At 38.1% G+C, this 12,391-nt stretch overlaps 1 protein-coding gene across 7 annotated transcripts in view; it reads right to left on the bottom strand.

The window, feature by feature from the left end:
• Window positions 1-11: 11 nt before the first annotated feature.
• The window catches only part of LOC112397675 (elongation of very long chain fatty acids protein 6), a 133,054-nt gene continuing 120,674 nt past the window's right edge, over window positions 12-12,391 (bottom strand). For 4 of the 7 annotated variants that reach the window (XM_024741934.1, XM_024741935.1, XM_024741933.1 and 1 more), the window contains exon 4: window positions 12-1,005. In XM_024741934.1, coding sequence (XP_024597702.1) covers window positions 581-1,005 — 425 coding nt within the window. In that variant the 3' untranslated portion in view covers window positions 12-580. The remainder of the gene's footprint in view (window positions 1,006-12,391) is intronic. The other 3 variants (XM_024741930.1, XM_024741932.1, XM_024741929.1) reach the window with 1 other exon arrangement.

Below are 12,391 nucleotides of genomic sequence, written 5' to 3' on the forward strand. Positions count from 1 at the left end.
TGATTAAGACATCTTTTCTCATGGGGGCTACAACTGCCAACCTTTCTTAAAAAGGCTTTCATTTTTTCAAAAGCATTACTGTTCTAGATATACACCCTGTGTCTCTTCCATTTTTATCTTTTCTGTTGGCTCCAGTTTAGTGTCAAAAAAGATTAGAAAGGATTGTGTGTATGGGTTCGCACAGTTTTTTAAGTAAACTTCTTTGATCCTTAGAGAAATATAACAACAACACTTAGTAAATACATTTTTTTTTCATAGACTGTTAATAGCTTTTGTTTGCCTTCTCTTTCTCTGCCCCACTTTTGTTCTCATTTGTCCTAGAGTTGACAGATAAAGAGGGAATGGGGTCTTCCAGCAGCAGTCCTTTGAGATGGAGGTGTACTCAGTGAGTCCTCACCCAAAAAGGATCATAAACTTACTGGGTTAACTCAACCTAATTATCCCTAAGCTGCTTTGGGTTGTGTGTTTTCTCATGTCTTGTTTTGTTTTAGCTGCACCATAGTAATTCCTTGTGCCATTTTCTTTTGTCTATTATTTTTCTTGATGACCCTGAGCTATGGCTTCCTCCTCAGTTCCGACACTAGTCAGCCTTCGTTGTTTTCCTCATCTTGCCAATGTAGGCCTCAAAGAAGAAGTGGCAGAAGAGCACAAGATAGCTGAGGTACATGAGTGAGGACCAGAAGATGTTCTGAAAGTGAGAGTGACACTGGTCATGCTGCATCCAGTGGAAGACCAGGTAGTTAACGACACAGCCCATCAGCATCTGAGTGATCTGGGACAAGGTGATGAACATGGCAAACTTCCGGGAGACTCGGAAACCCGCTGCTCGCAAGGCATAGTAAGAGTACATCACGGAGTGCACGCCATAGTTCATAGTCATGAACCAACCACCCCCGGCAACCATGTCCTTGTAGGAGTACCAGGAGTACAGGAGCACAGTGATGTGGTGGTACCAGTGCAGGAAGATCAGCTTCTGCTTCCTCAGAATGATGAATATTGTATCTCCTGAAAGACAAAGAAAAAAAATGGACATGAGCCCCTTGACCATAACAAAACCATAATCTATTATCTCTGCAAGAAGGTAGATGTCTTGAATTGGCACTTGAGAATGAGATGGACTGGGTTAGAATCCTGGACTGATATTTACTAGCTCAGGGACCCTGGGCAAGTTATTTATCCTATTTTCCCATTTCATCATCTGTAAAATGGGGATAATAATAGTTTGAAATTATCTGAGGATTAAATAGGATACTCAACATGCCCTCTTGGCACATGGTAAGCGCTCAATAAATGTTACTTTCAGAAAGGTGTTTTGCACGAAATCATATTAATTTTTAATTTGGAAGGGACAATAGTAACCGTGTTGTCCATTTCCAACTCAGCCATGCATTTTAGGAAATATCACCTGGAAGAGTCAAATGATATTTATTAATCAAGAGAAACAAATTAGAATTCAAGTGCCCAGCAAAATGTTCTTAGGCCTCTCTGGCGTAGTAAAAAGACACTTTTCTTTCGTCCATGATAAAGGTACTCTTTAAAAACAAACATATCTTTGTAAGCTCCCAATAAAGTGTGAAGCCTTGACATGTGGAAGTTAGGAAAGTAAAATTTAAACAAAAGGCTATTCTGGGATGAGAGACAAGATGGCAGAGAGGAAGGACTTGAGCTCACCTCCTCTCACAAAAACACCAAAATCCCAACTAACTGCTGAACAACCATCGACAAAAAAGACTTGAACCTACCAAAAAAGATATTCTTCACCCAAAGACAAAGAAGAAGCCACAATGAGACGGTAGGAGGTGCACTTTTGCAATATAATTTAATCCCACACCCGCTGGGTGGGCGACCAACAAACTGCAAAAGTATATCGCAGAGGTTCTCCCACAGGAGTGAGAGTTCTGAGCCCCACATCAGGCTCCCCAGCCTGGGGGTCTGGCATCAGGAGAATGAGCCACCAGAGCATTTCGCTTTGAAGGCCAGCAGGGCTTGAGTGCAGGAACTCCACAGGACTGGGGGAAACAGAGACTCCATTCTCGGAGGGTGCACACAAGATTTCACCTGCACTGGGACCCAGGGCAATGCACTGGTTTCATATGAGCTTGAGCCAGACCTACCTGCTGGTCTTGGAGAGTCTCCTGCAGGGACAAGGCTATGGTCACTATGGGGGCAAGGACACTGATGGCAGACACCCCAGAGAACACTCATTGGCATGAGCTCTCCCAGAGGCTGCCATTTTGGCACCAAGACCTGGCCCCACCCATCAGCAGACAGGGTGCCTAAAGTTGTACTGACCTCACAGCCACCTCTAAACACACACCTTGACATGGCCCTGCCCACAACAGGGACAAGACCCAGCTCTACCCACCAGTGGACATGCACCAGTCCCTCCCACCAGGAAGCCTACACAAGTCCCTGGACCAACCTCACCCACCAGGGAGCAGACACTAGAACTAAGAATTACAATCTTGTAGCCTGAGGAACGGAGACCACAAACACAAAATGTTAGACAAAATGAGATGGCAGAGAAATACATTCCAGATGAAGGAACAAGATAAAACCCAGAAGAACTAAGTGAAATGGAGATAGACAATCTACCCAAAAAAGAACTCAGAGTAATGATAGTAAAGATGATCCAAGATCTTGGAATAACAATGGAGGCATAGACTGAGAGGATACAAAAAATGTTTAATAAAGAGCTGGAAGCTTTAAAGAACAGAGATGAACAGTACAATAACTGAAAGGAAAAATACACTAGAAGGAATCACTAGCAGAATAAATGAGGAAGAATAAATAAGTGAGGTGGAAGACAGATTGGTGGAAATCACTGCTGTGGAACAGAATAAAGAAAGAAGAATGAATGAAAAGAAATGAGGACAGTCTACGAGACCTCTGGGACAACATTAAATGCACCAACATTCGCATTATAGAGGTCCCAGAAGGAGAAGAGAGAGAGAAAGGGCCTGAGAAATTATTTGAAGAGATTATAGCCTAAAACTTCCCTAACGTAGGAAAGGAAACACTCAAGTCCAGGAAGTGCAGAGAGTCCCATACAGGATAATCCCAAGGAGGAACACGCTGAGACACATACTAATCAAACTGACAAAAATTAATGACAAAGAAAAAATATTAAAAGCAACAAGGGAAAAGCAACAAATAACATATAAGGGAATCCCCACAAGGTTATCAGCTGATCTTTCAACAGAAACTCTGCAGGCTAGAAGGGAGTGGCATGATATACTTAGTGATGAAAGGGAAAAAAAACTACAACCAAGAATACTCTACCCAGCAAGGCGCTCATTCAGATTTGACGGAAAAATCAAAAGCTTTACAGACAAGCAAAAGCTAAGAGAATTCTGCACCACCAAACCAGCTTTACAACAAATGCTAAAGGAACGTCTCTAGGCAGAAAAGAAATGGCAACAACTAGAAACAGGAAAATTACGAATGGGAAAGCTTGCTGGTAAAGGCAAAAACACAGTAAAGGTAGGAAATCATCCACACACAAATAAGATGTCAAAATGAGCAATCATGAGAAAAGGAGAGGAGAGTACAAATGCAGGATATTGGAAATGCATTTGTTTTAAGTTGCTTGTCTCTTAATTTCAATCTTGTCTATATATAGACAGCTATATCAAACCCTCATAGTAACTGCAAACCAAAAATCTGCAATGGGTAAACACACACAAAAGAAAAAGCAATCCAAATACAACTCTAAAGATAGTCATCAAATCACAAGAGAAGGGAACCAAAAAATGAAGGGAAAAATAAAGACCTACAAAAACAAATCCAAAACAATTGACAAGATGGCAATAAGAACATAATATTGATAACTACCTTAAAATATAAATGGATTAAATGCTCCAACCAAAAGACATAGACTGGCTGAATGGATACAACAATAAGACCCGTATATATGCTGTCTAAAAGAGACCCACTTCAGATTTAGGGACACATACAGACTGAAAGAGGATGGAAAATGGTATTCCATGCAAATGGAAATCAAAAGAAAGTTGGAGTAGCAATACTCATATCAGACAAAATAGACTTTAAAACAAAGACCGTTGGGCTTTCCTGGTGGTGCAGCGGTTGAGAATCCACCTGCTGATGCAGGGGACACGGGTTCGTGCCCCAGTCTGGGAAGATCCCACATGCCGCGGAGCGGCTGGGCCCGTGAGCCATGGCCGCTGAGCCTGTGCGTCCGGAGCCTGTGCTCCACAACGGGAGAGGCCCCAACAGTGAGAGGCCCGCGTACAGCAAAATAAAATAAAAATAAAGACCATTACAAGAGGCAAAGAAGGACACTACATAATGATCAATCCAAGAAGAAGATATAACAATTGTAAATGTATATGCACCCAACATAGGAGCACCTCAATATATAAGGCAAATGCTAACAGCCATAAAAGGAGAAATTGACAGTAACACAGTAATAGTGGGGGACTTTAACACCCCACTTACATCAATGGACAGATCATCCAGAGAAAAATCAATAAGGAAACACAGGCCTTAAATAACACATTAGACCAGATGGACTTAATTGATATTTATAGAGCATTCTATCCAAAAGCAGCAGACTACACATTCTTCTCAAGTGCACATGGAACATTCTTCAGGACATATCACATGCTGGGCCACAAAGCCAGCCTCAGTAAATTTAAGAAAATTGAAATCATATCAAGTATCTTTTCTGACCACAATGCTATGAGATTAGAAATCAATTACAAGAAAAAAAAAGAACTAAGAAACACAAAAATGTGGAGGTTAAACAATATGTTACTAAACAACCAAGGGCTCGCTGAAGAAATCAAAGAGGAAATAAAAAAACTCCTAGAGACAATTGAAAGCAAAAACTCAATGATCCAAAACCTGTGGGATGTAGCAAAAGCAGTACTAAGAGGGAAGTTTATAGTGATACAGTCTTACCTGAGGAAAGAAGAAAAATCTCAAATAAACAACCTAACCTTACACCTATAGCAATTAGAGAAGGAAGAACAAACAAAACCCAAAGTTAGTAGAAGGAAAGAAATAATAAAGATCAGAGCAGAAATAAATGAAATAGAAATACAGAAAACAATAGAAAAGATCGATGAAACTAGAAGCTGACTCTTTGAAAAGATAAAATTGATAAACCTTTTGCCAAACTCATCAAGGACTAAAAGGGAGAGGGCTCAAATCAATAAAATTAGAAATAAAAAAGAAGTTACAGTTGACAACACAGAAATACACAGGATCATAAGAGGCTATTACAAGCAACTATATGCCAATAAAATGGACAACCTAGAAAAAAATGGACAAATTCTTAGAAAGGTACAAACTTCCAAGACTGAACAAGGAGGAAATAGAAAATATGAACAGACCAATCACAAGTAATGAAATTAAAACTGTGATTAAAATCTTCCACAAACAAAAGTTCAGGCCCAGATGGCTTTACAGGTGACTTCTACCAAACATTTACAGAGGAGTTAACACCTATTCTTCTGAAACTATTCCAAAAAATTGTAGAGGAAGGAACACTCCCAAACTGAGGCCACCATCACCCTGATACCAAAAACCAGACAAAGATACACACACACACACACACAAATTACAGGTCAATATCAATGATGAACATAGAAAAATCCTCAACAAAATATTAGCAAACCAAATCCAACGATACATTAAAAGGATCATACACACCATGATCAAGTGGGATTTATCCCAGGGATGCAAGGATTTTTCAATATTTGCAAATCTATCATTGTGATACACCACATTAATAAACTGAAGAATAAAAACCAGATGATCATCTCAATAGAAAAAGCTTTTGACAAAGTTCAACACCCGTTTATGATAAACTCTCCAGAATGTGGGCATAGAGGGAATACACCTCAACATAATAAAGGTCATATATGACAAACCCACAGCTAATATACTCAATGGTGAAAAGCTGAAATCATTTCCTCTAAGGGCAGGAACAAGACAAGAATGTTCATTCTCACCACTTTTATTCCACATAGTTTTGGAAGTCCTAGCCACGGCAACCAGAGGGAAAAAAAATAAAAGGAATACAAATTGGAAAAGAAGAAGTAAAACTGTCACTGTTTGTAGATGACATGATACTATACATAGAGAATCCTAAAGATGCTACCAGAAAACTACTAGAGCTAATCAATAAATTTGGTAAAGTTGCAGGTTACAAAATTAATACACAGAAATTTGTTGCATTTGTATACACTAACAACAAAAGATCAGAAAGAGTAATACAGGAAACAATCCCATTTACCATCATATCAAAAAGAATAAAATACCTAGGAATAAACTTACCTAAGGAGGCAAAAGACCTGTACTCCAAAAACTATAAGATGCTGATGAAAGAAACTGAAGATGACACAAACAGATGGAAAGATATACCATGTTCTTGGATTGGAAGAATGAATATTGTTAAAATGACTATACTATTGAATGCAATCTACAGATTCAATGCAATTCCTATTAAATTACCAATGGCATTTTTCATAGACCTAGAACAAAAAGTCTTAAAATTTATATGGAGACACAAAAGACCCCAAATAGCCAGAGCAATCCTGACAAAGAAAAACGAAGCTGGAGGAATCAGGCTCCCTGACTTCAGACTATACTACAAGGCTACAGTCATCAAAGCAGTATGATACTGGCACAAAAAATCAATGGAACAGGATAGAAAGCCCAGAAATAAACCCACACACCTATAGTCAATTAATCTATGACAAACGATGCAAGAATATACAATGGGGAAGAGACAGTCCCTTCAGTAAGTGGTGCTGGGAAAACTGGACAGCTACATGTAAAAGAATGACACTAGAACATTCTTTAACACCATACACAAAAATAAACTCAAAATGGATTAAAGACCTAAATATAAGACTGGATACTATAAAACTCTTAGAGGAAAGCATAGGCAGAACACTCTTTGACATAAATCACAGCAAAATCCTTTTTTGATCCAGCTCCTACAGTAATGGAAATAAAAACAAAAATAAACAAATAGGACCTAATTAAACTTAAAAGCTTTTGCACAGCAAAGGAAACCACAAACAAAACGAAAAGACAACCCACAGAATGGGAGGAAATATTTGCAAATGAAGTGATCGACAGGGATTAATCTCCAAAATATACAAACAGCTCATGCAGCTCAATATCAAAACAACAACCCAATCAAAAAATGGGCAGGTCTAAATAGACATTTCTCCAAAGAAGACATACAGATGGCCAAAAAGCACATGAAAAAATGCTCAACATCACTATAGGTATTAGAGAAATGCAAGTCAAAACTACAATGAGGTATGATCTCACACTGATCAGAATGGCCATCATCAAAAAGTCTACAAACAATACCCTTTTTAAAAAAAATTCTACATGTAAACAATATCATATATTTGTCTTTCTGTGTCTGACTTACTTCACTCAGTATGATAATCTCTAGGTCCATCTATGGTGCTGCAAGTGGCATTATTTTGTACTTTTTTGTGGCTGAGTAATCTTATTTATGAAACAGAAATACTTATTTATGAAACAGAAATACATTCACGGATGTAGAAAACAAACTTATGGTTACCAGGGGATAAGAGGGTGAAGGGATAAATTGGGAGATTGGGATTGACATATACATACTACTTTATATAAAATAAATAACTAATAAGGACCTACTGTATAGCACAGGGAACTCTACTCAATACTCTGTAATGGGCTATATGGGAAAAGAATCTAAAAAAAAAAAGTGGAATATGTATATGTATAACTGATTCACTTTACTGTACACCTGAAACTAACACCACATTGTAAATCAACTATACTCCCAATAAAAATTTTTTAGAAGTCTACAAACAATAAATGCTGGAGGGCTTCCCTGGTGGCGCAGTGGTTAGGAGTCCACCTGCCGATGCAGGGGACATGGGTTCGTGCCCCTGTCCGGGAAGATCCCACATGCCGCAGAGCGGCTGGGCCCGTGAGCCATGGCTGCTGAGCCTGCGCGTCCGGAGCCTGTGCTCTGCAACACGAGAGGCCACAGCAGTGAGGGGCCTGCGTACCACACACACAAAAAAAAAAGTTGGAGAGGGTATGGAGAAAAGGGAACCCTCCTACACTGTTGGTGGGAATGTAAATTGATAGAGCCTCCATGGAGAACAGTATGGAGGTTCCTTAAAAAATGAAAAATAGAACTACCATATGATCCAGCAATCCCACTCCTGGGCATATATCCAGAAAAAAATGTAATTTGAAAAGATACATGCACCCCAATGTTTATTGCAGCACTATTACTATTTACTATAGGCAAGACATGGAAGCAATGTAAATGTCCATTGACAGAGGAATGGATAAAGATGATGTGGTACATATATACAATGTGTATATACAATGGAATATTACTCAGTCATAAAAAAGAATGAAATAATGCCGTTTGCAGCAACATGGATGGACCTCGAGATTATCATATTCAGTGAAGTAAGTCAGACAAAGACAAATATCATATGGTATCACTTATATGTGGAATCTTAAAATGATACAGATGAACTTATTTACAAAACAGAAACAGACTTTGAAAACAAACTTATAGTTACCAAAGGGAAAAGGCAGGGGGAGGGATAAACTAGGAGTTTAGGATTAATAGATACACACTACTATATATAAAATAAATAATCAACATGAACCTACTGTATAGCACAGGGAACTCTACTCAATACTCTGTAATAACTTATTTGGGAAAAGAACGGATATGTGTATATTTATAAGTGAATCACTTTGCTGTACACTTGAAACTAACCCAACATTGTAAACCAACTATACACTAATATAAAATAAAAATTAAATTTTAAAAAATTAAATAAACAGCAAAAATAGGAAAAGAGAAAAAAATTACTTTCTACTGTATTTACTGAAGAGGATAATAGGAATATTTTGGTACCAATGAATCAAGTGATAAAAAACTGAGAATGACACACATTTTTATGGAATTAACTTTGAAAAAGCTTTCCAGGATCTATCCAAAATTTTACTAATATTATCCCCCTTGAAGAAACTACTCAATACTCTGTAATAACTTATTTGGGAAAAGAACTTGAAAAAGAACGGATATGTGTATATTTATAAGTGAATCACTTTGCTGTACACTTGAAACTAACCCAACATTGTAAACCAACTATACACTAATATAAAATAAAAATTAAATTTTAAAAAATTAAATAAACAGCAAAAATAGGAAAAGAGAAAAAAATTACTTTCTACTGTATTTACTGAAGAGGATAATAGGAATATTTTGGTACCAATGAATCAAGTGATAAAAAACTGAGAATGACACACATTTTTATGGAATTAACTTTGAAAAAGCTTTCCAGGATCTATCCAAAATTTTACTAATATTATCCCCCTTGAAGAAAAAGGCCACTGTTCTTTTCAGTCTAATGCTCTCCCATCTGAGCTATTTCGACTATCCAAAAGATCACTGTGTCTAAGGTAGAGAATTCATATTATAGAAGCAAGAATGGTGCTCAGTCAGGTAGATGCTATTAATCTGCAGTGATTCTCTTAAAAGTCTAGGGATTCTGAAAAATATACTTTAGAACACTTACATAAAAATGGATGAAGAGCAAGCACAGTAACAAATACACCTGATTCCATTAATGAGTCCAAAAAAAAAAAGCATCTTCCTGCATAAATCCTGTTTCTGTCCCATGTGAGACAGAAACAGGATTTATGCAGGCAGATGCTTCATTCTCTTTCCTATCTCTGTGGTTTTCAGATATGGGAAAAACCAATATCCCTCATGACCTTTGGTGAACTCGAACTTGACTTCTTTTTGTATAACAAGGAGATCTAGGTGGTCCCTCTTCTTATTCTGAAATTTAATTAAGCACAAGGGAACTTAGTACTTACCCTTGTCTTATCCCTCATACTTCAAGGATGCCCTAAAACATCTCATACAAAGGAAGGTCAGATAATGCTGGATCTTGGAAAGACTTTTAAAGTTCTGATGGCTGTGGTTGGAATAATACAGGTGGTGCCCTATTCCACTCAGCAGGAGCTATTAGTTTATTTCCCTACTGAACTGTTAAACATTATTACTTCTCATAGTGCAAAACTACAATGAGGTATCACTTCACACCAGTCAGAATGACTATCATCAGGGAACCCTCCTACACTGTTGGTGCAAATGTAAATTGGTATAGCCACTATGGAGAACAATATGGAGGTTCCTCAAAAAAGTAAAAATAGGGACTGCCCTGGTGGCACAGTGGATAAGACACCACGCTCCCAGTGCAGGGGGCCTGGGTTCGATCCCTGGTCAGGGAACTAGATCACACATGCATGCCGCAGCTAAGAGTTTGCATGCCACAACTAAGGAGCCTGTCTGCCACAACTAAGACCCGGCGCAACCGAATAAATAAATAAATAAATATTTAAAAAAAGAAAAAAAACAGAGCTACCATATGACCCAGGAATTTCGCTCCTGGGCATACATCCTGAAAAGACAAAAGCTCTAATTCGAAAAGATACACGCACCCCAGTGTCGATAGCTGCACTATAAGCAACCTAAGTGTCCATCAACAGATGAAATGGGTAAAGAAGATGTGGTGTATATATGCAATGGCATATTACTCAGCCATAAAAAGGAATGAAATATTGCCGTTTGCAACAACATGGATGGACCTAGAGAATACCACACTAAGTGAAGTCAAAGACAAATATTATATGCTATCACTTACACGTGGAATCTAAAATATATGCAAATGAGTTCATTTACAAAACAAAAACAGACTCACAGACATACAAAACAAACTTATGGTTACCAAAGGGGAAAGTGGGGGCAGGGCGAGGGATAAGTTAGGTAAACAATAAAGATTTACTGTATAGCACAGGGAACTATATTCAGTATCTTGTAATAACCTATAATGGAAAAAAATCTGAAAAAAAAATAGCTGAATCGCTTTGTGTATACCTGAAACTAACACAAGACTGTAAATCAGCTCTTCTTCAATAAAAAATAAAGTCAGCTGCTACCTAGGGAATATGAAAAAAAACAAAAAACAAACAAAATACCCCAACATTATTATTTGTTTAGAACAGAAAAGGAAAATTTCCAGCTGCTGCATTTCTGAACCTCTTATAAAATTTTCTTTGAAGTCCTCTTCTCTATTATGAGATGCCTAACATATTAAGCCTGTAAATGTCAGACAGACTAATAACGATCAATGGTGATAGTAACTCTCACTTGTATGCTTAAGGGACACAACTAGTGTTAGGAGACCTGGGGTCTACTTACTTATGTTAAACTGTGCTATTTTTGTGTGCTTGTCAAAGATCCACTACTTCTGTGTAATTACTACTCTGCGCCTCCCCTTCCTTCTATGGACTGTAACGTAGACACAGTAGTTCCAGGCTACCTTTGTTCCCAGTGGAAAGAAGGTAGAAGTCCAAGGAACTGTATGTTAAAAACATTTATTCATTCGTAATTGAGATTTTTTTTATGAGTCTCTAAGTATTAACTACAATAAATATAAATCCTGTACAATATTCAAACATATTGTAATAAAAGTTATTTGCCTTAAAGTAATGAGCATTTTATCCTTTTAAACTCTTTAGATTTAGTTTTAACTCTATCACCACTTTTATGTAAAAATTTATTGTCTAAAGAACGATTTCAGTGTGGGAAAAGTGGTAGGGGACAAAGCACAGACCATATTAGAATGGGCTAACATAAAAGCTACAAATCTGGAATTGAACATAGCTTTGTGTTTTTCCTGTCTGAGTCGGGGGGGGTGGTTTCAGGCTTGATCTGAGACACACTAGGTGTTTCCATTTAATATGGGGAGGTGGGGGCAAAGGACATGTCATGAGATCTTCAAAATGAAATTAATTTAGATATGCATAAGAATTTTTCTCAGAACAGATATGCAGGATGATAGATGGAGTAAAGAAGATGAGGATCTTCCGGTAATGGCCCTGAGCCTCTCAGGAGTAGCATTCCAATGCCATATCAAGATTACTGTCCCCAAGCAGGCCACCAACCCAGAGAAGGGTAGTTTTCCTTGGGTGAGAGAAAGCTGGTGGGGTTCCAGAAAGAGCTCCCCAAGACCTCTCATGGTTCTTTTGATATCGCAGCTGAGATGCTACAGTCACGCAACTCTGGCAGTTATGAATTATTTTTCCTCTGGGGAAAACAACTTAATAACCCATTTAATTTGTCATGAGCCAGTTACACCAAGAGGATGGCACTTCCAGGCCTGTCAAAAGCTACAGAGTGACCTAGAAATACAAACAAAAGATAGGGACTGTGGACGCAATGTTGGCCAACCAATCTTTCTTGGCCAAAGGTCCTGTTAGCATTATGGAAAGTATTTTGGCCAAGTGTAAGCAGTGGGACTTCTGACTCATGAAC

Source organism: Neophocaena asiaeorientalis, unplaced genomic scaffold (genome assembly GCF_003031525.2).
Source record: "Neophocaena asiaeorientalis asiaeorientalis breed wild unplaced genomic scaffold, Neophocaena_asiaeorientalis_V1.1 scaffold534, whole genome shotgun sequence".
NCBI lineage: Eukaryota > Metazoa > Chordata > Mammalia > Artiodactyla > Phocoenidae > Neophocaena > Neophocaena asiaeorientalis.